We start from the raw sequence: 25,842 nt of genomic DNA on the forward strand, positions 1-25,842 counted from the left end.
AAGCGGATATAAACAGATACAAACACCACCAGTGGATTTGTTGTGTTGTCCCTCAATCAGCATCACAAGAGTTACAAAACTGCCTTCCCCAAACACCCGTGAAAGCGTCTTTAGTGTCACCACAAACAGACACTAAACTTGCGCCAGTCACAATATTCCACTTATTTCGCTCACTAAGCCAAAGACCCCCATTATCAATAATCTCGGTGGCTAGTTTATTGAAGATATCATGAATTATAGATTGGTCCAGTCAGTTATCATGAAAGATTGATGTTATTGTTAAGACTGAGGACTATGGACAGTTATCTTCACTTTGCCATTAGTGCTGCGGCGTTAGCAGCTCTGGCAGCATCTTTCACCATAGGTAGCCTCTGGCTACGAACTTTCGACCAATCAGGACGCTGCCTCGGAATCCAGCACAGAGAGAACATGGAAGTATGACCTGGACTGCTCCACCGAGATATTATCCACGCTGAAACTCTCCCGTCTTCGCGACAACAGATCCAACTCACTCTTTGTAACACATAGGCTGTAGAAACTGTCACTGTGCGAAGTCATTCTGAGTAATGACAATGTTGGGTATGTATGTACCAGACAGATTTTCTTTGAAAACCTCCCAAGTCCAGGATGGGATCGGGCTTTATACGGCAAGACGAGTGAAAAAGGTTTGTTTAATTGGACAAGACAGCTCGATAGGGTCAGCTTTACACCGGTAAAAGATGCACCAACTTTCAAAAGTGAGTCAAAAAGTTACATAGAGAGTTTTCCGTTTGCGGTACGTACATGTTTTCTAGTCTCTGAACCAACACGAAGGTTCTCTGACGTGTAGTGCCACGTAGATACCGATTAACGCCTATTCCCGTGTTAGCACAATGCTTAACAAAGCATCCACACCGCAACCAAATGAGTGTAATTGTCAGTAAGATACTAATTATAAGGCCACTACATTACGTTGATTGCACAAATCAAAGATTGCAGAGAAAACTTTGTTCAACTGTCAAAACAAGTTTTTTTGCTCCACCGCCCAGTCAGTATAGTAGGCTAGACAGCAATATCGGTATTTTTCAGAAAATGTCCACTTTGATAAATAGACCGGATTATAATCATGGCCATTGCTATTGTCACGCTGTTGCTAAAACATGTAATAATTCTCTACATATGGGTAAACCCGCTCCTAAAAGAAAACATGAATGCTTCATTCATGAAGAGAACATTGACCACGCCCCCAGCATTTTGAGACAGTTCCCAGCAAAGATGTCTATGAGCGGATTCTTCCAGAGAACAATGATCAACATAATCACTTAACATCCATATCCCAATCAACATCTGGTGAATTATCCACAGCCATTGTGTTCTAACGAACAATATTGAATGTAGAAATGATGTGGCATGATTAATGAGTTTGCTTTTCTTCCCAGGGGGAGAAATTTGGTCCATTTGCAGGAGAGAAGAAGCTTCCGGGAGAGCTGGACGAGAGCACCGACACCAGACTGATGTGGGAGGTGAGGACCGGCTGAAGTCACTCCTCACCTCACCAACCCCACATTCCCAAGATCACTTATTGGAATTCCATTCTTGAATTCTATTGACTCTAATGCAGACCAAAGGGAACAGTTAAGCAAGAGAATGTCAGTGATGTTGTTGTGAACCTGCTGGTGGGGTCTATGTGGCAGGTCCGGGGGAACAAGGGGGATGTGCTCTACGTCTTGGACGCCAGTAATCCTCGCCACGCCAACTGGCTTCGGTTTGTCCACCAGGCTCCATCACAGGAACAGAAGAACCTGGCAGCCATTCAGGTACAGAACCAGAACTGGAGGGAGGGAGGGAGGGAGGGGGAGGGAGAGAGAGATAAAGAGAGAGAGAGAGAGAGGGAGAGAGGGAGGGGGAGGGAGAGAGAGAGAGAAAGAGAGAGAGAGAGAGAGGGAGAGAGGGGGGGGGAGGGAGGGAGGGAGGGGGAGGGAGAGAGAGAGGGAGAGAGATAAAGAGAGAGAGAGAGAGAGGGAGAGAGGGGGGAGGGAGGGAGGGATGGGGAGAGGGAGAGGGAGAGGGAGAGGGACAGAGACAGAGACAGGGACAGGGACAGGGACAGGGACAGGGACAGGGACAGGGACAGGGACAGGGACAAAGTCATAGATGGAGTGAGGTACTGTGTGACACAAGTTGTCTGACCAGTGCTGGAGTTGCTCTCACAGGGTCAGAACATTCCTCAACTGGTCTTTATGAACATAGAAACTCCTTTTACTATTAACACACACACACACGTTGACCTTAACCGCTGTAGCTACCAGCCATGTTGCTGGGTCTGGCAAATCTCTGGCCTCCAGGGGAATAATCCCTCGATTGAGGAAGGAGAGAGAGAGAGGGATGTAGAACGAGATAGCATAAGAAGAACAGGACCCGAGGTCCTCACACTGTGATTGGCTCATTAATAGCCCATGCCAAACTCTATTGGCTGTTAAAAGGTCAGTCATGTGTGTTGATGCTCTGTGGTCCATCAGCACTGACATTTATTGTAGTTTGTGTCTTTGAGATGAATCTGTGTGTCCATGTAGGGCCCTCAGCCAAAGGGACATGAGACTCTGATTTAATTAGCTGTTGACCTTTAAGGAAATGGAGGAGAAGGAGGATAGTTAAGGAGTTGGAGTGCTTCACCTCTGACCTTAATCAAGCCCGAGCTGACTTCGTCTAATGACTTCAATCCTCCGCACTCTCGTTCTGTCACGAGTATTAAAATGTATCACTCTCTGTGTGTAAACACCCACTCTCTGTGTTCATCAGTCATCTTGTTAAAAAAAAAAAAAAAAAAATTGATTGTTTTGGTTAAGCAGTCCCGTGTAAGTGTGTTGTTTAAACACCAATGACAGTGTTATAAGTACGTATGTAGGATTTGTATAGCTGTGAACTGTGTTCTCTCTCCAGGATGGGGAGAACATCTTCTACCTGGCAATAGATGACATTGAGACAGACACAGAGCTCCTGATTGGCTACCTGGACAGTGACATGGAGGAGGAGGAGGAGGAGGAGGAAGAGGAGGTCATCAAGGACGAAGACGAAAGTAGCAAGGAGGCCAGCCATCTTGCTGAAATGGGTGGGCCGCCATGAAAATCTGGCATAATCCTGATGTATCCAGTGGTACACGCGTGTGGATGAAGACGATAATGTGTGCGCATTTGTATGCTTGTATGTGTGTGTTTGCATGCGTGTGTCTGTGTATGTATGTTTTTTTTGTTTGTGTGTAAATGTGTGTGTGTGTGTCTCTGCGTGTGTGTGTGTGTGTCCAGAGCTGGTGATTAAGAAGGAGGACCACCCGTGCCTGCTGTGTGAGAGCAGCTTCCCCAGCGAGGAGATATTGGCTGCCCACCTCCACAGCCTCCACCAGAGGCCTGAGGAGAAGGAGTGGAAATGCAGGAACTGTGGGAAGAAGTTCCCCATCAAGCAGGCCTTGCAGCGCCAGTGAGTCGCCCCAACCATTAGCACCATCCGCTACCTTAGCGGTTAGCGCCTACCATTAGCCTGTCTCGGAGGTTAGCATCGAGCATTCGATCCTGTGATAGCGCTTAGCGGCTAGCATCAACATATCCCAGTGCTGCTCGGATGTATCCGGCAGCTCCATGTCTCCTGCAGGCCGGTGTTTATGTCGATGTGCTGACATTTGACCTTTGCCCCAGCGTGCTTCACTGTGCCGAGGCCCTGGGCCCCGCAGGAGACCCCTCCAGAGCTCACCAGTGCACCATCTGCCACTCCAGCTTCACCTCAGAGTCCAGGTACACACAGCATGGCTCGCACGTGCCTAGAGGCCTCCAGGGAGAATGCACTTCCTGTCAGAGAGAGTGTGTTTCACATCTTGTAAACTGTGTTTCCTATCTTGAGAGACTGTGTCCACTAAAACATGAGTGACTGTGTTTCCTGTAAGTTAAACGGTGTTTCTTGTTTAGGACACCTTTTTGTCCTGCCCGGGGAAGAAAAAAAAACTGCTTCCTGCTTAGCCGTGTTTGATAAAAGACTGTGCTTCCTGTCTGAGGGTCTGTACTTCCTGTCTGAGGGACTTCCTGTGTGTAGTTTTGAGCAGCACAAGGAGGCGTGTCGAGGCGACGCCCGGTTCGTCTGCAAGGCTGAGAGCTGTGGGAAGAGATTCAAGAGCAGTGATGCGCTGAAGAAACACAAAGGAAATGTTCATGCAGGTTAGCCTTATTTCTGTCTCTCCCTCTCTCAAGCCCTCTCTCTCTCTCTCTCTCTCTCTCTCTCTCTCTCTCTGTCTCTGTCTCTCTCTCTCTCTGTCTCTCTCTCTCTCTCTCTGTCTCTCTCAAGCTCTCTCTCATGCCCCCCCCCCCCTCTCACACACAGCTATTCATTTTCATGAGGACTTGCAATGATTTTAAGTGTCCATCATTCCCTTCTGTGGCAGTTACAGTTCTTGAGCCCGATCTGTTAAACTGGCCCCTCTCTCCACACAGACACATCGTAATGACTGACTCAGTTTACCTGCTGGGCAGCTACACACATGATACATCATTCCTGGATAAGAGCGTCTGCTAATTGACTAAATGGATGCTAGTGAGGAGATGTGGAGAGCAGAGGTAGTCCAGATGATTCGATAGATAGATAGATAGATGCATAGATGGAGAGATGGATGTGATAGATTAGGTCTGTCTGTGTTTCAGGAAGTCTGTGTGTATCAGGAAGTGTGTGTCTGTGTTTCAGGTAGTGCACGGCGGAAGCTGATGTGTAACATCTGTAACAGGAAGTGCTCTTCTTCTATGAACCTACTGGAACATCGCAAGGTCAGACTTCCTCATCTCTTTCATAACATCCTTCATTCCCCCCAGTCCAAATGATTCCATAGCCGACCTGACTCTAGAGAACCAATGAGCTGCTCTCAATTCATTCAACCCACCAGCATTTGATACTCCAGGCAGACTGGAGCAAATGCTCCGAGCATCTAACTGGATTTGGGACAGTGTTTGGTTTGGTATCCGTGGTATCCGTGTCAGCAGTGTAAGACCTGCTCCTGCTGTCTCCCTCTCTCTCTCTCTCTCTCTCTCTCTCTCTCCCTCTCCCTCTCCCTCCCTCTCTCGTTCGTTCCCACCAGGAGCTGGACTTTATGTTAAACTTGTTACATTTTCCGACCGTGTGACAAGGCACAGCCAGGTCGGTTACAGTTTCACAAGCTCGGGCCCCACAGAGCTCGTGAAACCCAGGAGACAGACAATGGGTCTTCAACCGCCGGCGTCAGCATTCCTCTTGGTGCTCATCTGGAAAACCCTTCCCCTCCACCCTCCCCCTTCCCCGAATCTGAGAAATGTCAGGATCTCAGAGAGGTTCTAACATTACCGTATCCTCACAGACTACTGTGCTAGAGGCAAGGTATTCACATCGCCAAGCAATCTCATCCGGAGCCATCTTCGCCTGCCTCCCCGCTGAAATATTAGCATGATCTTGGACGTTGAATATCTGATTACTTTGGCTTTGGCTCCTTAAGCGATGGTTACTCGGCCCATTGGGGGTTATTTATGAGTCTGGTTAGGGTCTGGTTCATTTTCCTCTGTCAACATCAGTCCGTGAGGGGAGCCAGGAAGACACATCCATCCTGTCTAATGAGACCCCACGTCCCATGCCTCACCCATCACGCCCCGGCCTTACCAGGAAATACTGATGCTGTTCATGAAACAGGTCACTGAATCAAATAACGCGTTCATCTCGGACTGAGTCTTCTCTGTGATCCGACTCTCCCATCTGAGCACACGTCAGCTGCAAGTTTAAAGAGGAAACGAGAGTAAGTGAGAGAGAGAGAGGATACCTGAGTGAGCTGAGTTTAGGACAAAGACCCTCCCTTTGTGTTGGGTTCGCAGTGGAGCCCTCAAACTTTCTCTAATGACGACTTTGCTCCAAAGCTACTTACTGTGAAGCGGACATTTTCATAATTTGATACTCAATCTGGGTCTTACTGCTGCAGTCTAGCTGCATGGTATTAGCATAACTTATTCTAGCTAGCATGAGGCAGACAAGCTATCAAATGGACTATTATTGTGCAGTAACTAGCTATCGGGGAAGGGATTTGAACTTTTCATGTCTTTAATAGTGTTTCTGCTCTAGACATTGGAGAGCATTGAAAGGAAATCTTTGTATGTACGAGAGCATGTGTGTCGAGTAGGGGTAGCGTGTACTGTGTATGTTTAAAGAGGACAACTTCAAGGTCACAGTGGTAATTAGAACACAGTAAACACGGCAGGACTGTAATGCAGCCTTCCTTTAACAACAAGCACCTCTCACAGTGATGTGGACCACATGTTTAACCTGCTGTGTGTGTGTGTGTGTGTGTGTGTGTGTGGGTGTGTGTGTGGGTAGGTACACGAGATCTTCGACTGCCATGCTTGTGACAAGAAATTCATCTCTACCAATCAGCTAAAGCGGCACATGATCACACACTCTGGTAAAAAATCACACACACACACACGCACACACACACACACACACACACACACACACAAACACCACACATGCATACATACCACATGCACACTCAGGGAACCACACACGTACCGCACACACCATGCACATATTCACTCACTTACTCACTCACTCACTCACTCACTCACTCACTCAGGTAACTACTCACACACACATACACACTCAGGGAATTCTCTCACACCACATACACACACAGGTAACCACTCACACCTACACACACTCAAGTAACCACACACACACACACACAGTGCCTCAGGCTGAGTGTGTGTCCATGTGTCCGTCCAGAGAAGCGCCCGTACACCTGTGAGGTCTGCAGTCGCTCCTTCAAGCGCCTGGACCAGGTGACCGCTCACAAGATCATCCACAGCCTGGACAAACCCTACAAGTGCAAACTCTGCTGGAAGGAGTTTGCCCACCGCAACGTCTACAAGAACCATAAGAAGGTGAGTGGAGTGGAGGGGAGGGAGAGGAGGGAGGGGGGAGGAAAGAGAGAGGAGAAGAGGGAGGAGATGGAATGGCTGAGGGTGGAGGGAGGGAGAGAGCGAGAGCGAGGGAGGAGGGCGGAGAAGTGTATGGATGCTTGAAAGGGGTCAGGGGTCAGGGTGAGGAGACAGATCGTATGCAGGTCTGATCACTGTTATGATGAGGACCAAGTATCCTGAGAACACACAGTCAGTCATAGTAACACAAACACAAACTGATCTTAATAGCTTCAAAGCTGGCGTGGAGTGTTTAATCCAGCCCCTGACCCCAGCCCCTGACCCCAGCCCCAGACCCCAGCCCCAGACCCCAGCCCCTGACCCCAGCCCCTGACCCCAGCCCCAGACCCCAGCCCCAGACCCCAGCCCCAGACCCCAGCCCCAGACCCCAGCCCCTGACCCTGACGGGGTTTGTTGACCCCGCGGAGCGTGGCGTCCCTCAGACAGACAGGTGGGAGACAGAGAGGGCCTTCAGATCAACAGAAGCACTTTGAACACATAAACCCCTCCAGCTACTTGTCTTCGTCAAGTCAACAAACCCCTAACCCTTGGCCCAGCCCCAACCCCACCCTGCCCAGCCCACCCCAAACCCCTCCCTCCCCCCCCCCCCCCAACCAACCAACCAACCCAGATATTTCGAGAGAAAGAGATCCAGTGAGACAGAGCGAGTAAGAGACCGAAAGAGGCTGACAGAGGGAGAAAGGCAGCGCTTGAGAGAGAGATCATCCTGTGGATGTGGTGTCTCTGCAGACCCACTCGGAGGAGAGACCGTTCCAGTGTGAGGAGTGCAAGGCCCTGTTCAGAACACCCTTCTCCCTGCAGCGCCATCTACTCATCCACAACAGTAAGTGTGTGTGTGAGAGAGTGTGTAAGGCCCTATTTGTGTGTGTGTGTGTGTGAGTGTCTGTGCATATGTGTCTGTGTCCCCAAGTATTCGGGGACCTCATTCTCCCCACCCCAGTCGACAGCAACCAGACCACCAGAAAATATTCCCACAGATGCTTCTTCTGATTTCCTGGCCCCTCCAGAGGTTAGGGCCCAAGGTAGAAGAACCAGGGCTGGGGGCCAGATAGAGGGACCAGGAAGGGCTGGGCTGAGCAGGGCCTGGGGAGGACTGGGGAGGGCGGTTCTGCTCGTCCTCTCCCCAGTCTAGACCGACGATGACACCGAGATTGTGGAAGCTCGAGGCATTTCCTGTCAGCGTCTCTGGGGACAGATCAGTCCTCATACAGAACTCTGGGATACGGAGCCTCCGGACAGACCAGCGCCATGTATCAGGTGCTGGGATGGCAGTGTGCGTGTGTGTGTGTTGGAGTGTGTGTGTGTGTGTGTTGGAGTGTGTGTGTGTGTGTGTGTGTGCGACCCATACTGTGAGAGAACGAGGAACAGCTGGGATAGTGTTTTCACTGTCATACAGAGTTGTAGTTTTCGAATCAGCCGTACACAAAGTGTACCTTCAGCTAAGGTCAGGGTTCACAGTGGGCTTCCCTGGAAAGCCATCCAGACACTTCATGAAGGTGTGTGTGTGTGTGTGTTTGAGGGTGTGTGTCTGAGGGGGTGTGTGTTTGACGGTACGTGTGTTTGAGGGCTTGCTTGAGTGTGTGTTAATGTGCATGGTTTGTATTAACAAGAACACAGTAATGCACAAAGACTCGTACTTGTGTTCCACTTCTGTGGTAATGGAGCATGAGCCGCCCTCAGTAACCAGCGCAGCCTCTGCCAAGCACACACACACACACACACACACACACACACAGTCTGTGCCAGACCATAGAAGCACTCTGAACGCCTATCATGGAAACTCCTCATGTCCTGAATCTCAACAATAGCCTGTTGTATAGAGCTGCAGAGAACAGCAGCGAAAACACATCATGCTTGGGTGTGTATGTTTGTATGTGACTTTTGATGTGTTCGTATCTGTATGTTTGATTCAGTGCCTGTGTGTGTGTGTGTTCTTTTGTGTTTTTTACCCTTGCATGTGTCCGTGTGTGTCCGTGTGTGTGTGTGTGGGCCTCTCAATGGGAGTCCAGGTTGTCTAAGTGCGGTCTAGGGACATTCATATCTTTGAACGCATCATTAAACTAGGGACTGGTGTTTGCTGTGGAATGAGAGAACAATTCTACCCACAGGTCCTTGTGGCCTGTATGTCCGTGTGCACACATGTACCGTGTGTGTGTGTTGATAAGTGGGTGGGTGTGTACGTGTTTAAAACGGCGTGTGTTTTAAAAGTGTGCGTAAGGGTTTATAAGTGTGTGTGTTTGCAAGGCTGCTGCAGGTGGAAGTAATTTTGGGAGTCGTAAGAAAGAAACTAAACCAGGACAAACCCCAAAGAGCTGCATAGCAGGAGCTCTCCACAGTCCTCCACACAATAGTGTGTGCGTTTCATTTGTGTGTGTGTGTGTGACAAACCCACGGAGCATCGTAGCAGGAGAAAGTGCCCCCACTCTGCTCCTCACCACACGACAATCCCGCTCAAAAAGCTTGGAGTCCGACTGGGAGAAATGACATTTGTGTATTTACAGGAACCACAATAGCCGTCTCTCTCTCTCTCTCTCTCTCTCTCTCTCTCTCTCTCTCTCTCTCTCTCTCACCCCGTCCTCGTCCCCCCTTCTCAACCTCGTCCTCATCCTCGTCTCTGTCTCTGTCCCCGCGGCAGGCGAGAGGACGTTCAAGTGTGACCAGTGCGACGCCACGTTCAAGAGGAAGGACACGCTGAATGTGCACATCCAGGTGGTGCACGACGGCCACAAGAAGTACAAGTGTGACCTGTGCGAGAAGGCCTTCGTCACGCCCTCCGTGCTCAAGAGCCACAAGAAGGTGAGTCAACTCGCCAGTTCAAACGTGGCGCTCCGTTCTGGATCGAGGCCGTTTGGAAGGCGGATCAAAGAGGAGTTGAAATCTGTGCACTTGTAGGGGATTCGCGGAAAACACTTTCGAATAAACGTATGAATAAAAAGGTGCGTCTAGAAGGAATCAACTCTTCAGCCAAACATCCAGCTCAAATCTACCTTTCGGCCCCCATTTCGACCGTATATATATATATATATATATATATATATATAATATAACAAATGTTTTTCATCACTTGGAACCACCCCTCCATTTCATCTCCCAAAGCCACAAGCTTTTGTGGCTATCTGATATGGCATACCTTCCCGTCACTGTAGCCTGGTACCAGATCCACGTTGGAGCGGGGAAGGGCTACCGAGCTAGCCTGCTGACTGGGTTCTGGTTCTGTCCACAGATCAGAGTCGTGACTGCAGATTAGAGATGGCAGTTAGGCCATTAGCTCCACAGGGTTTCAAAGCGCAGGGCAGATCCTTTCGTCAGATTACCAGGATTAATCTGACAGAGTCCTCACGGCTACAGCGGAGACTGAAACCAAACTGCTTCCTGGCACACGACTGAGGGAATGTGACAGGGAGAGATAAAATATAAGACTGAAAGAAAGAGGTAGAGAGGGAGGAAGGGAGAGAGAGGGAGAGAGGGAGGGAGGGAGGGAGGGAGGGAGAGAGGGAGAGAGAGGGAGAGGGAGAGGGAGAGGGAAGAATGGAAAAAGAAAGGGAGGGAGAGAGGGATGGAGAGAGCGATGGAGAGAGAGAGACCGAGATATAAAGAGAGAGAAATGAATGGATTGGGGGAGAGAGTGGGTGGGTGAGCGAGAGAGGGAGAGCAATAGACTGTGTGCGTGTTTGTTCTGAATGTATATCCCCAATATTTCACAGCACAGCAGTTTTGGCCCAGCTCTGGACTGATAGCATTTGTGTTATGACTGTGTGTATGAAAATTATAGTGTTTGTGAAGTTAATAATGACACATATATATATCATTCATATATGTTCAAGTGTTGTTGATGAATGTATTCAAACAGCCATCAATTTCAGGGTTGAGGAACATTACGTTGCCTAATACTGCAAAGAAGTGGAGAGAGAGAGACGGGAGAGGGAGAGTGTTCAAGTGTTGTTGATGAATGTATTCAAACAGCCATCAATTTCAGAGTTGAGGAACATTACGTTCCCTAATACTGCAAAGAAGTGGAGAGAGAGAGAGAGAAAAAGTGTGAAAGTGAGGGAGAGAGAGAAAGTGACAGAGAGAGCAAAACCGAGGGAAAGTGTGTGTGTGTGTGTGTGTGAGAGGGAGAAATAGGTTCCAGTCCACAGGAAACTGAGTAGCTTTCCCTTTTATGAAGTCAGAATACCAGTGATGTTTCTGCCTGTCGTACAAACAACCAACATGGAGACATGGAAGAGGCATCTGGCACACACGTGTGAGTGTGTGTGTGTGTGTGTGTATGAGTAGAGTGTGTGTGTGTGTGTGTGTGTGTGGGGGGGGGGGGACAGGGCTTATGTAACCAAACTCTGTGGGGGGTGGGGGGGGGGGGGTGGAGGTGGTAGAAGGATGGAGGGATGGAGGAAGGTGGGGTTCCTGTATTGTTGTGCTGGAGTTGAAGCTGTCAGTCATTCTGGTGTTTATTTAGAGAATTTATAACAGCCCAGGAGCCCAACTCAGAACACACGTTCCCACATCGAGTGGAGAGAACCTAAGGAGAAAAGAGAGACAGAGGGAGGGAAAAGCAGATATATAGAGAGAGGGAGAGAGATCAATTCCAAAAAGAGGAATGAAAAAGTTAAACTTGCTAGAGCTGCAGCCCTCTCTCTCTCTCCCTTTACCTCCTTCTTTCTCTCTACCTCCCTCTCTTGCCTTTCTCTCTCCCTTCCCCTCTCTCGGGGGTCTGAGAGAATCCACCCCTGGCAAGAAAAGAGCATGTGTGTGTGTGTGTGTGTGTGTTTGTGTGTCAGTATGACAGAGAAGTAACTGTCTCCCTAACCTTTTCCATGTTTTTGACCCCAGACACACACAGGGGAGAAGGAGAAGATATGTCCCTACTGTGGACAGAAGTTTGCCAGCAACGGCACCTTGAGAGTCCACATCCGAAGTCACACAGGTCAGTAAGAACACACACCCAACCAGGCTAGCTAGCAACGGAGGAGAGGCTAGCTAGCAGGCTAGCCCTGAGGACCAGAATGCTAACACTGTAACAGAGAATTTGAGGTCACTTGCAGGGAAGTGGAGACTAACTAGCTGTGAATTGGAGGCTGTATGGCAGGCTAGTCCCCAGCCCAGAATGCTAACACTGGCACCAAAGAGTGGATGTTCATTAAACTGCCTTTAACTGGAGAGCTACACATTCCTGTGTGTTTCCCTACCAACAGACTGGTGCAACGTTCTGGCAGGGCCACACATTCTCTCCCTCCTTCCCTCCCTCCTTTCTCGCACCCTTGATCCCTCCCTCTCTCCGCCACCCCTCACCCCTGCCCTCCGTTCTTTCTGTTTCTCCTACCTTAGCTGTTTTCTTCTCCTCTCACTCCCATGGCGTTATCTCTCCTGTCTGTTTCCGCCCCCCCCCCCCCCCCCCCCCCCGACTCATCCCCCTCCGATTCTGCAGATCCCCCTGCTCCTCTCCTCCACTCCTCCTCAGTCTCCACAGCGCCTCCACTCCTCCTTTTCTCTGTCCATCCCTCCTTGCCTCCTCACCCTCTCCTCCCGCCCAGCGCTCCATCTCAAATCCTCCCTCTGCTAAGTAGCTCCGACAAACAATGGCGGCTTCCCTTCCTGGTTCTCTCTCTAATCCCTGGAATGCGTTGCTATCTTAGGCTGGATTAAGACGTCCAGTCCAAACTCAATCAGAGCTATCCGACCTCCATCGGCTCCTCCACCACAGCCGTCACCCCCGCCATCTAAACAGAGAGATCCCCCAGGTTCCCTCACACCTACCCCACCCCCTCTCCCCCCCCCCCCCGTCTAGCGCGGCGTGGGACGAATGTGGCCGTAAATTCCGACCAGTCCTCGACTGGGACCGCCGCAAATACCGTCGGGGCCGGCGCACTCCTGATCCTCGGCGGGGCACTTCTGACGTGCTTCCTGGATGCTCTGTTTTGTACATCTGTTTGGTCGTAAGCGTCTTTTTCTCGAGATGAATGAGATGTAAATGTGGCAGATGTGAGAGGACCTGGGCTGACGGGGGGGGGGGTGGGCAGTGGATCTGGGCTGGGTGTGAGTGTGGAAGATCGTTTCTCTCTCCCCCAGGGAGATGGATCTGGGCTGGGTGTGAGTGTGGAAGATCGTTTCTCTCTCCCCCAGGGAGATGGATCTGGGCTGGGTGTGAGTGTGAGTGTGGAAGATCGTTTCTCTCTCCCCCAGGGAGATGGATCTGGGCTGGGTGTGAGTGTGGAACATCTCCCCCCCCCCACCCAGGGAGGTGGATTCCCACACGTCTCCTAATGGACCTATAGACACTGGGCATTGACCTCCATCATGGAGGGCTTTTTCTAGGTATTTATGAGTGTGTGTGTGTGTGGGGGGGGGGCATGTGTGTGCCTGTATGTGTCTGTGTGTGGGAGCGTGTATCCGTGTATCTTTTTAGTGTATGCCTGTGTCTTTGTGTGTGTGCGCGCGTGTCGGCGTCTGTGTGCACGTGCGTCCGTGTGTGTGCTTGCGCGTGTGTTCGCCGGTGTGTGTGTGTCTGTGTGCCAGTGTGGGACGCTGCCTAGTGAGATTGTTTTATGTGCAGTAAACAAAGGAGGCTGAGGGGGGAATGTGTGTGGTGGGGTGGGGGGCAGGGGGGGCAGCAGACACCTCAAAGAAAGGAAGGAAGACAGAAAGGAAGCGAGAGAAAAGAGCACTCCGAGAAAGCACCCAGCAGGACGACCTTTGACCCGGGCGGCCTGTAAATCTGTCCTGCCGTTCTATAGCCCCGGACACTCGATTGTTGCCGTTTGTGGCCCGAAAGAAGAAAAAAAATAACATTTGGTGAAAAGTAGGGAGTCGTGCCCGAAATTGCTTCCCCGACAATGCTCGTCTTGTTCCCCTGGCTCGGGGAGACTTATACACAGTGTCTGTCAGAGCCACGCTCACACCAGGAGAGCCCAGAGCCCACACTTAACAGGATCACACAATGGATGCTGTGGAAAGGGGACCTGGGGGAGGTGGGGACGGGGGGGGGGTCGTTTATTTGAATGACCCCGTGCCAGGTTTTACCTACAGTACGACCTGGCAAGGAAGGACCGCTGCTATGAGCCTGTGCAAACACAGTGTTTGAGGATTAAACATAGGGGTTATCTCCAGGATGATGTCTCCAAAGTTGAGTCACTCTTCAGGGAAGATCCACTACTGCAGGGAAGATCCACTTCTTCAACCCCGGTCCTCAGAGGCCACTGTCCTGTATGTTCTAGATGTTTCCCCTGCTTCAACACGCCTGGTTCAAACGAACGAGTTGTGATGAAGCTCTGCAGAAGCCGGAGGACGACTCGTTCGTTTGCAGGCATCGATGTTCAGCGCTTAGGTTTGAGTTGGTTGAAAGAGCTGTCTTTGGAAGACTCCCGCCGCACGGATGGTTATCAGGTCGTTTAGGAGCTATCTTTGGTATGTGCTAAGGGTTTACTGGTGGGGCTAAGTGCTGTTGCTCTGTCACTCGGGCTGTAAAGAATGACTTTAAGAGGCCTGGCTTTCCTGTCAATAACCTGGGAAAGGAAATGCTAGGCTCTGTGTGTGTGTGACTGTGTGTGTGTGCGTGTGACTGTGTGTGTGTGTGTGTGACCGTTGGGGACTGTTTGTGAGGGTGCATGCAGATGTGTCTGTGTGACTGCCCGAGTTTGACTGCATGCGTGTGTGTGTGTGTGCCAGGCTGAGGTGGAGGACTGTGTGTCTCCAGCTTTCTAGGTTTTAGCAGAGCTCAGCCTCAGGTTGTTTGTTTTCCCAGAGGCCCAGGACTGCAACACCAGCTTGTAAACAAACAGCATCATACCTTGTTTACCTGGCAAACAAACAGCTTCATACCTTGTTTACCTGGTAAACACTGGGGCCTTCGCTATCTGGGTTCCCAGGGGCCTTGGCAGCCTCCCTATCATCTGACCCCCTCATCAACACACAATACCAATAGTGTTAGATAGCACTGAATTGAAAGCTTCAATTGCGTATCGAAGGATCCTAAAGGACCCAGGGAGGTGGCGTAGTCGACTGGGAGTGTGTTCACAGTTAGATCAGAGAGCGAGCTTGGCTGACGCAATGCACCATGGGAGCTGAGGGAAGCTGCCCGGGGCAGAACACACCGGGGCTGGACGCGTGCTGATGATGTCACCGACACCCCCCCCCCCCCCCCTCCAGTGAACCCTGTCACTCACAGTCTGAGAGGAGGTGGTGCGGGGGGAGAGAGGTGAGTGGGGGGAAAAGATGAGGGAAAGAGAGAAGAGGGAGTCGAAGGGGAGAGAGAGAGGGGAGGAGGAGATGAGGGAAAGAGAGAGGAGGGAGTCGAAGGGGAGAGAGAGGGGAGGAGGAGATGAGGGAAAGAGAGAGGAGGGAGTCGAAGGGGAGAGAGAGAGGGGAGGAGGAGATGAGGGAAAGAGAGGGGAGGAGGAGATGAGGGAAAGAGAGAGGAGGGAGATGAGGGAAAGGGAGAGGGGAGGAGTTTGTGGAGAAGGAGAGGGGGGCGCAGGGGGGAGAGAGAAGGGGCGAGTAGGGGAGAGAAGGGGAGAGGGAGAGCGGGCGGGCGGGCGGGCGGGCGGGGCAGGTGAAGACGGAGGAACTCCCGTACGTGTCATGAGTCATGGGCATGATGATGTCACGAGTCATGTGATGATGGCTGCGTTCTGCTTCACGTCTCCAGATGAATCAGCTCTTTAACACACACACAAGGTCAGCCGGGCTGTGTGTGGAGAGTGTATGTGTGTGTGTGATAATGTCAGTGTATGTATGAGTTCTGTGTGTGTGTGTGACTGTGTGTACGCATATCTGAGTACAAGTGTGTGTGTGTGTGTGTGTGCGCACAAGCTTGTGTGTGTGTGTGTGTGTTCCAGAGTGCCAGCGTGCCATGAGGTTGTGTGTTATACTGCAGTGGAGGGGGCAGTGAAAGGAGACCTCGCCAGGGGAAAGGTTTACACGTTCTAGAACCCGACATCTCCGATGACATCAACGTGCACGTCATGTTTGGACGCTCACTGGCAATCCCAACCGCCCGACTCAGCGCTCACAACACTGGCCGGCTCTGGGTCTTGAACCGCGTCTTTTTAAGTGTTCACTGTGTAATTGAGTCCGATTGTAACGCGCACATTTTCATCCCCAGTCTTGTTTAGGGGTCAGCCAGGTCTCGTGTTTGGAAGAGTACGCTACACAGCGCTCTCTAGGGTCTTAACACGAAGGATTAGACATGCCCGTTGGTTACCCATGAGCCTTTGTGTATTTTGTGGTTAATCGTTCGTGGACACCGACATCACAGCTGGGGCTAACTGAATGCATTACGCTGGATGGCAAGATTAGCTCAGTTTAGCATAAGTGGACTGATGTCCACAATTGGGTTAGAGATATTGTGTGATAACTAGCCTAGACTATTTATTCCACCTGGAGCGTTTTTCTAGTATGTATGTGAGATACAAGCTTGTGATTGGTCCAATAAATTAGCGAGTTTTAAATACGAGGACATGATTGGTCCAGGAAAACAACATCTCTGAGATACCCGGACACATCTGATTGAGTCATATCCTCCATCCCTCTCCATGTGTGCGTTGCCGTAGAGACGAGAGAGGCAGGCCGGCCGAGCAGATGTGTCTCGTTTCCTTGGCAGCGGGAGGTGTCCGGTCCAGAGGAGGAAGATGGAGGGATGAGTGGAGGGGAGCGGAGGAGGAGAGATCGTTTAGGACGTCTTGTATGCTCATGGTTGTTAGCTGTGTGGGGGTCTGGGGGCACAACAGGACCCAGGTCCAGTCCACATGTGTCTGCTCTTGTGAACACGGGACCACCATACTAGCTGCTTCTGGCCTGGTTCTGATGCTGGTCTGGTTTGGGCCTGTGTGTGGTGTGTGTATGGTGAGGTGTGCGGTGAGGTGTGTGTATGGTAAAGTGTGTGTGTGTGTATGGTGAAGTGTGTGTGTATGGTGAAGTGTGCAGTGAGGTGTGCGGTGAGGTGTGTGTATGGTAAAGTGTGTGTGTATGGTGAAGTGTGTGTGTATGGTGAAGAGTGTGTGTATGGTTAAGTGTGCAGTGAGGTGTGCGGTGAGGTGTGTGTATGGTAAAGTGTGTGTGTGTATGGTGAAGTGTGTGTATGGTGAAGTGTGTGTGTGAGGTGTGTTGTTGTGAGGTGTGTGGTGAAGGCTGTCTGATCTGGGCACATGGGCCTGTTCAGGAGAAGTGTTAGAGGAAGTGGAGGCGCTCTTCGAGAAGCCGCTCTGAACCAGGAGGTCAAGTGTAAAGTTGTCGGCCGTTCCTGAGCGCTGATCAAAGGCGATCGCTTATCGGTAAAAGCAGATCGATATCACGTTACCGTGGCAGCCCCTGTCGGCATGCTCAGAGGCGTGGGGGGCAGGGGTGGGTAGGGCGGGGGGTGGGGGTGGGGGGGGGCAACTGGAGGAAGCCAGGAATTAATTTGTGATGGACAGCGCTAATGTCTTTCAGACGGCAGCCTGGGGCTACAAAGCGTTCTCCGTAACACGAACGCAGAGCAGCAGGCATGCAGCCGGCCAGGCAGCATCTGCTTACCAGACACACACACACACACACATGCACCACACACATGCACAAAACACACACACACATGCACCTCACACATGCACAACAAACATACACACACACACACACACATGCACTACACACACACATGCACCACACACATGCACAACACACACACGCACACACACACGCTCACACAGGCACCACACACATACACACAGACATGCACATGCTCATACCCACACATATATACTCACGCACACACACACGTATACACACACACACACACACACACACACACACACAAGAGGGGTGCCAAACGGATCGATTAGCAGACAGGGAGTGCGAGGGCCACAGCAGGAGGGGGGGGGGTAGAGACTCCCAGGGTCACACAGAGACGGTGTCTCGTTTCTCCACATGCTAAATCAGTTACCATCTCCTCACACAAAGCCCCGGCCTGAGCCCACCAGCCACCAAGCATAATCCCCAAACGATCTCCCTCAATCTGGGGAGTAAGTGGACGGCTTCCCCCTGCTCCAGAGAGGAACCCTGGTCCTCTCGGATGTCACACGCCCCTTCGGGGAGATTACCCCTGGAGTGATAGCAGGGCCCCTGCTTCTGCTCTCTGTTAGCGGGGCCTGTCAGACGTCCCCTCAGCCTCCCTCCTGAACCTGCCCTGTCAATCAGTCAGGAGCGGAGAGGGATGGGGAGAGGGAGAGGGAGGGATGAGAGAGAGGGAGAGGGAGAGGGAGGGATGAGAGAGAGGGAGAGGGAGAGGGAGGGATGGGAGAGAGGGAGAGGGAGAGGGAGAGGGAGGGATGGGAGAGAGGGAGGGATGGGAGAGAGGGAGAGGGGCAGAGAGAGGGAGAGTCTCAAAGCTGGGGTTGGGGGGAGTTGATTGGGGGCTTTTGTGGGGTTGAGAGATGGCCTCTGCACATGTTACTGACTTTGGAACTATCCTTCTGTCGATTAGTTTGAGTGAGACTGGTCGTTTTTTTTGTTCAAACCCTCCCTTCCCTTCAAATAACTTCCCGTTCCTGCTCCTCTTCAACTTCCTGTTCCTCTTCCTTATCAAAATTCTCTTCCTCGTACCGGTCCTCCCCAACTTCCTGTTCCTCTTCGTTCTGTCTTCCACTTCCCAGTCCTCTTCCTGTTTCCTGTGTGGCAGGCTGTTTTGGTGTGGCTGGCTGTGTTGGTGTGGCAGAAAGGCATTGTGTCTCTCTGGGTGGCGTCTCTGCTCGAAGCGGGCTCGCTGCAGGAGAACTCCCAGGGGAACCCATCTCATTAACCTTATTACACACCCAACATCGCCCGCATCAATCTCCACGCTTCTCTCATTAAAACCCCTCTCTTTCCCCGCGCGACAATGAAGCACTAAATAGAGATTACGCGGCTAAAAAGTGGATGAGAAATTAGATTGGCGCCGCGAGGGGCACACACACACACGTGAGCACACACACACACTCATTCTTCCACACATACACACACACACACTTCCTCATTCATACACATCAATTTGTATGTCTCTGGAGGTGGTGTTTTATTAAGTTACCATTTGCTTGTGTCTTCCTCCAGGATCTGTTCCACATTCTCAGACTGCAGCCCTGCGGGGACGCAAGCCTAGTTAGCCACCCCAGAAACACCACACACGCCAACTACACCCCACAATCATGATGTTACACACACATGAAAGAAGCCAGAAACATTGTTCCGCACATATTTAACTAGAAACATATCCTACATGTATATTACATTAAACTATGCACATATCATCATAACCCCGAAAAAAAAGAAATTTCTCCAGTCTCACGGGCAGTGGGTTCCAGCTTAACGACCAGCCCAGTCACTGTCAGTGGACTTCTAAAAAGCCGTTTGGTGCTTTCTCATTATGGGGGATTGTGTTTACGAGGGGAAAACTGAACCGGAGAAAGGCGGCAACTTGAGCAAGACGTGGAAAAAGTGAAGGGGGTGTGATGGTGTGAATGTTTTCCAAACGCCCTGTACGAACAGCATCGTGTAGGCGACAACCCTGGGCGACAACCCGGTCCAGGAGAGGCGGAAGACTCTGGAACTTTGCGTGTTTCCTCGGCAGGACTGGGCTGGGCGGCCGTTGTTGTTCACTCCTAAGCCGGCGTGCGGCGTAGAGGGCAGGGTCCCAGAGCTGTGTGATCAGGGAGCAGCTGCTATCTGGGCTGGGGATCGGGGGGGGGGGGGGGGGGGGGGGGGGGGGTCAGAGCTGGGTAAGCAGGACCACGTGTCTTTTGGCTGTCACATCCTCTTTACCAGCGCTGGAGCCTGCTCTGATAGCATCTATGGGAGGCAGACAGCCTTTCATCGTGCCTGGACTGAGACACCCTGGTGTAGAACATTCTGGGATAGAACACTGGGATAGAACACTGGGATAGAACACTGGGATAGAACATTCTGGGATAGGACACTGGGATAGAACACTGGGATAGAACACTGGGATAGAACACTGGGATAGAACACTGGGATAGAACACTGGGATAGAACATTCTGGGATAGGACACTGGGATAGAACACTGGGATAGAACACTGGGATAGAACACTGGGATAGAACATTCTGGGATAGGACACTGGGATAGAACACTGGGATAGAACACTGGGATAGAACATTCTGGGATAGAACACTGGGATAGAACACTGGGATAGAACACTGGGATAGAACACTGGGATAGGACAGTATCTCTCTGTCTAGCTCGTTCAGTGTGTCCAGTGCAGGTGTGTGTCTGTGTGACTGATAGCCTGTCCCTCTCTCCTCCAGGAGAACGGCCGTACCAGTGCCCCCACTGTGACAAGGCCTTCAGCAAGAACGATGGCTTGAAGATGCACATACGCACACACACTCGGGTGAGTCTCCAGCCCTTCCCTCTAACACACACACACACACACATATGCACACACACACACATTGACATTCAAACACATTTGCGTACACACACTCGGGTGAGTTTCCAGCCCCTCCCACACACACACACACACACGCACGCACACACCCAGACACTCAAACACACAGACACTGACGCACACACAGTCTTTGAGGTGATGCCAGCTTCTCGGCTCCGCTAGGCCTGTTGATGTCACTCTGCCAGCATAGACTTGATCTGTTTCTCTCCACTTCTGTTCCCACACCTGTGTGCCTCTGTGTGTGTGTGTCTGTGTGCCTCTGTGTGTGTCTGTGTGCCTCTGTGTGTGTGTCTGTGTGCCTGTGTGTGTGTCTGTGTGCCTGTGTGTGTGTGCCCGTGTGCGCTTGAGAGGAGAACCGTGCTTCGGTGTGGATGCATGCATGTTAGACTGTGTTGGGTTAGGTAAGTGTTAAAACTCGCCCGAGAGCCAAGGTGCGGGCCTGTGCTCTCCCAGCAGGCCTGAGTCGCCCCTCCTTGATGAATGTGTCAGCCCTCGCCCCGCTGGCCTCCAGCAGAAACTCCCCAGCCTCGCAGAGTTATGGCTCTCTGAATCACCCAGATGTAGCTCGGCCCTGTTCCGCAGCACCGGGAGGGTTTCTTGAGCTTCTGTGTTTGTGCTCGGGACGGAAGATCTAAAGAGTTTGTGTGTTGGAGTGTTTGTGTGTATCTTGGAAGGGAAGATCCAGGAGTTTTATCTGGTCGCCTGTGTGTGTGCTCAGCCACTGGGAGAGGGTGCACACCCAGAGCTGTGGCACTCCAAAATACACACACACACACACACACACACACACACGTAAGTGGGTGAGGGTGTGAGCGAGGCTCTGGCTCTGTGACAGACAGGCCTGACAGACGGACTGAGTTGGGACACTCCGCAGACAGGATGATGTCAGCGATGATGTCAGGGCACGCACACACACACACATGTCACCGGGCAGGACGGGGGCCGAAGGCTTACTGTACGGACGGGAGAGGAAGTGTGTGTGTGTGTGTTTTGGGATAGGGTAGCTGGATGTGTGTGTGTGTGTGCGTATGTATGTTGCTCTCAGCAGAGGGGTAGCTGTGTCTGTGAGTGTGTTTACTCTTCTCAGCACGCCACAGCCTCGACCAATCAAACACACATGTGATTCTGATTAAGCTGCTGAAGTTGTGCCCGTGTGGGGATCTGGTTATTAATCTCGTTAAGTGTTATTCTGCCCTGGCGACAGTGACGTGTCTGTAAACATGTTTGACGCGAGGGTCAGACAGCTGCAGTTTGGGATTCGATCATCATTAGGAAGCAAGGAGCAAAGAGGATTGATCCCGCTGGATTGGTGGGATGGTGCATCCCATGTCGGGCACTCAACCAATCCCCTCAGCCTAACTGCCCTGGGGGCGGGATCAAGAGTTAGTGTGGAGGACAGTAACAGGGAAAGATGGAAAAGATGGGAAAGATCGAAACTGCATGTGGACCGTACAAATAGTCAACAGGAGATCAAGGATCAGAAGTGCATCGTTCTACTGTATTTCAGTGGTTAGACTCAAAGAATGGTCTGTATTTACCAGGCACAGTGCAGGGTAACCACATCTCAGCTACCAGGCACAGTGCAACAATAATAATATCTCGACCGCAGTGCGTCAGTATTACATGGTACAGTGCAGCAAAAACAACCTCCCATCATCAGGATGGGTTCTGTGGTGGCGCACTGGCCTGCTTGCCACACAGTAAGTGGACCAGGAAGTGCACCAGGCCTAGTCCTATCGGGTAGCAGAATGGCCGGTCAGATGACCCAGTGGGAAGGCAGGGTGAAAGGTCAAAAGGTCAGGGGGGAGCAGCTGCTGAGGTACAGATGCTAGCTGTTCCAGGGGTCAGAGTGATGCATTCTGGGTAGTCTACATCACCCCTCTCCATCCATGTGCTCGGTGAACCTTGACCTCCTGACCCTGCCCCGGTTCTTGTTTCTCACGTCGTCCAGGAGTTTTCCCCCCTGTGGGAAAGCGATGCTTTATAGAGAAAGTGATCCCTATTAAACTAGGATCTGCTATACAGACTGAGGTTTCCATACTCCAGGTTCACACACACACACACACACACTTTGCTGGGTGTGTCTTTCTTTCTCATTCTTGCAAAGGCACACACCCTGACCACATCACACACTTGCCACACGCACACACACAATCCACTCAAATACACACAGACACACACTCTCTTTCAAAGACGAACACAAACACACGGCGCTATCTTTCTCTCAAACACACACACACACACTCCCTTTCTCAAACACACACATACACACGTGCACCAGACCTGATCTTAACCTCTTGTGGTATCCGGTGTCACTGACCACTCCTAGCCCCGCCCACATGATCGCTCGCTTCCCAGGACCCTCACTTCCTGCCTTCGCCCCATTCCCATGGTAACTGGGCCCTACATGGGCAGAGCCTGCCCTCTATCAGTGACGGCTGTCAGAGGGACTGGACCTCAGAGAGGAACACACATAACTCTCTCTCTCACACACACACACACTTCACTCACACACTCTCCGAGTCTCTATCTCCATGCTGCCTGGTTCTCCTCACTCCTTACTCCCAGTGTCAGCACCTTCTCTCTTCTTTAACCCGTGGGGTTTTCAATTTGCCCTCAACCACACACACACACACACTTAGAACACACACTGTACACACACACGCACCAACACATGAATACACACACCCGCACACGCTCTCTGACTGACGAACACGCACCCATGGTGAGATAGCTGGTTTGACTGACACCCAGACGGGCCCAGAGAGACCCAGAGGAAGCGTGGGGTGGAGACGCGAGGAGGCGAGAGCCGGCGATGCTGCCGAGGGGTCTCCGCCCCTGCCCTGTCCTGTCTGCGGGGGAGATCTCCCCTTTCACGTCTCCATCCACGCCCCCAGGGAGCTACTGGGTGTGAACGCAGAGGATATGAGTGATAGGAGTGTGTGTGTGTGTGTGTGTATTTGTCTGGTGCTGTTTTGGGGGGGGATTTCTTCCAGGTTTTGCGATTGCATATAGTGATGATTTGTGTGTAACCCTGTCTTCTCTGTGTCTGTCTTTCAACCTGTCTTCCTACCTGTCTGTCTGGCTGGCTGTGCAGGAAAAGCCATATAAATGCAGTGAGTGTAACAAGGCGTTCAGTCAGAAGAGAGGTCTGGACGAGCACATGAGGACCCACACAGGAGAGAAACCCTTCCAGTGTGACGTGAGTGCCTCCTCCCCCCTAACCCTAACCCACGCTGGAGTGCGTGTGGTTGTGCGCGTGCCTGTGTGTGTGTGTGTGTGTGGTTGTGGATGTGTTCAGAGTCCAGACCCGATGTTGTTTCTGAACTCGGCTGGAAATCGAAAAACATCTTAGATCAGCTTGTCCTCCCGTGACTGAGGAACCACAGCCGTGTCATGTGAAGTGAGGAGGGGTTTCGAAGGCCCAAAAGCCAATGAGATCGTCTGTTTCCTTGACTATCAGAAGAGGCTGATAGGAGAGGCGGGTGCTCAGGGAAAGGCAGGAATCTGAGGACATCTCAGATGTCACTTTTAAGTGTCGTTTGAGGAAATGGAATCTCCGACTTCATCTCAAATGTGATCTCAGATGTATTTTTAGGTTTAGAAAGACATCAACTGGGTCACGCGTCATGAAAATCAATTAAAAGAAATGGCAACACTACAATTTAGGTTACATAAACTGTCATTTATCATTAACCCTCATGTCATACCACTTTAAAGCAAGGAAACATTACCTACCATGTAACTACATAGCCATTCCTATAGTAGTGACAGTATTGTAGAAATTGCTATGTCATTAAATGGGATTAAGTACACAGTGTGCCTGGCCAATATAGAGGCTGTAGCTTGCGTGAATTCATGTCCCCATCAGGAGGTGACCCCAGTGCCTGTCCCCTGTGCTGTCCTCCAGGTGTGTGACCTGTCCTTCAGCCTAAAGAAGATGCTGAGTCGGCACAAGCTCACGCACAACCCCAACAGGCCCATGGCGGAGTGCGGCCTGTGCCACAAGAAGTTCACCAGGAACGACTACCTCAAAGTGCACATGGAGAACGTCCACGGGGAGACCGAGGGATAGGAGCCCGGCTGTCTGTCTGTCTGTCTGTCTGTCTGTCTGTCTGTCTGTCCTCCTGGCTGTCTGTTTGTCCTCCTGTTTGTCTGTCTGTCTGTCTGTCTGTCCTCCTGTCTGTCTGTCTGTCTGTCTGTCTGTCTGTCTGTCTGTCTGTCTGTCTGTCCTTCTAGCTGTCTGTCTGTCTGTCTGTCTGTCAGTCTGTCTGTCTGTCCTTCTAGCTGGCTGTCTGTCTGTCCTTCTAGCTGGCTGACTGTCTGTCTGTTTTCCTGTCATTCCACTCAAAACACTTTACCGAGAGCAGTAGGAGCATCAGGTTTCGGTACCTACAATATGGATTGTGTACAGAGCGGTCGAGTTGAGACAGTCTTCTGTGATTAACAGAACACCAGTGCAGAGTATGGAGATGATGAGAGCTAGATGTTCTATTATACTGCACATGTGAACCCTGGCGTACCCGTGTGAGATGTGAAATGCACAAGGGCACAACAAACATGTTTACCTGTGTGTGTGACCTCTGCCTCTCCTTCACCCACAGGGGGCAGGTATGGATGCCCACCTTTGCTTTTGACAAGTTACTGTTTGTGACAAACTAAACGTTTGTTGATAAGAGCAAACTGCTTGGAAGAAAAAAAAGAAAAACAACTATTTTTGGTGTGTGTATTTCTTTTATTTTTGTATATTTTTTGGTTTCAAATTATTATACCAATGGACCCAGTACTGTTGTTGTATATTAAAACTGGTTTTGTAGTTGTGTGAAATGATATGCGTGTTTTCAACGGATGTACTGATGCCTGGGATCTCGAAAACCACGCCAGTACAGACTTCCTGTGTCCCTAACATCACACTCCCTTCTCCACTCCTCCTCTCTCCACTCCGTCTTTTCACCCTGGGAATTTTTCCTTGTACATCTCCTGCTTGGGAGCACATATAAACACATACAGGAAACGTCACCACTCCAGGCAGGTTCGTAATTACACCTTGGTGAACCGTTGGCGTTTGAGTGTCCGGTTGAAAGGGGCCTGTGTCTGTTACTACTGATGCAGCGCTGAGGGGCTGGAAATGGGATGGCAGCTGGACTGATTTGAGCCCGGTCACCCCTCCCTGGGTCCTGAGCTCTGCCCTCCAGAGAAGTCCCTGGGCTGGACTCCGGCTGTGTCTGGGGCTAGGGCTGGGACTGGGGATAGAGGCTTCCTTTCAGGGGTTAGGGTGTATTCTGTGAGTGTCAGCATCTGGAAGCTGGGACAAGTCTTGGGAGGGAGGCGGTCATCCCCCTGGACATCCTCCCAGATGTGTGTGTGTCCTCCTCGCCACATGTAGCAGTGTCCTCCGCGATGCAGAAGCTGTAAATGTGTTTCCTGAAGCAGGGGTAACCTTGTGGTGGTGCCGGGCGTGTCCCCTGGT

General features: G+C 51.3%; 1 protein-coding gene across 1 annotated transcript; it reads left to right on the plus strand.

Moving 5' to 3' along the window:
* The first annotated feature begins 421 nt into the window (after window positions 1–421).
* prdm5 (PR domain containing 5) lies at window positions 422–24,568 on the plus strand. The gene is made up of 16 exons (XM_084676137.1): window positions 422–665; window positions 1,419–1,502; window positions 1,674–1,796; window positions 2,920–3,088; window positions 3,282–3,453; window positions 3,669–3,764; window positions 4,060–4,181; window positions 4,702–4,781; window positions 6,346–6,430; window positions 6,754–6,911; window positions 7,698–7,791; window positions 9,604–9,764; window positions 11,799–11,892; window positions 20,230–20,315; window positions 23,470–23,574; window positions 24,283–24,568. Exons 1-16 carry the CDS (start codon window positions 567–569, stop codon window positions 24,445–24,447), a joined length of 1,893 nt encoding a protein of 630 aa, XP_084532263.1. The 5' UTR covers window positions 422–566; the 3' UTR covers window positions 24,448–24,568.
* The last annotated feature ends 1,274 nt before the right edge of the window (window positions 24,569–25,842 follow it).

The sequence above is a fragment of the Hypomesus nipponensis genome, chromosome 16, assembly GCF_054491055.1.
Source record: "Hypomesus nipponensis isolate SF chromosome 16, ASM5449105v1, whole genome shotgun sequence".
Taxonomy (NCBI): Eukaryota; Metazoa; Chordata; class Actinopteri; order Osmeriformes; family Osmeridae; genus Hypomesus; species Hypomesus nipponensis.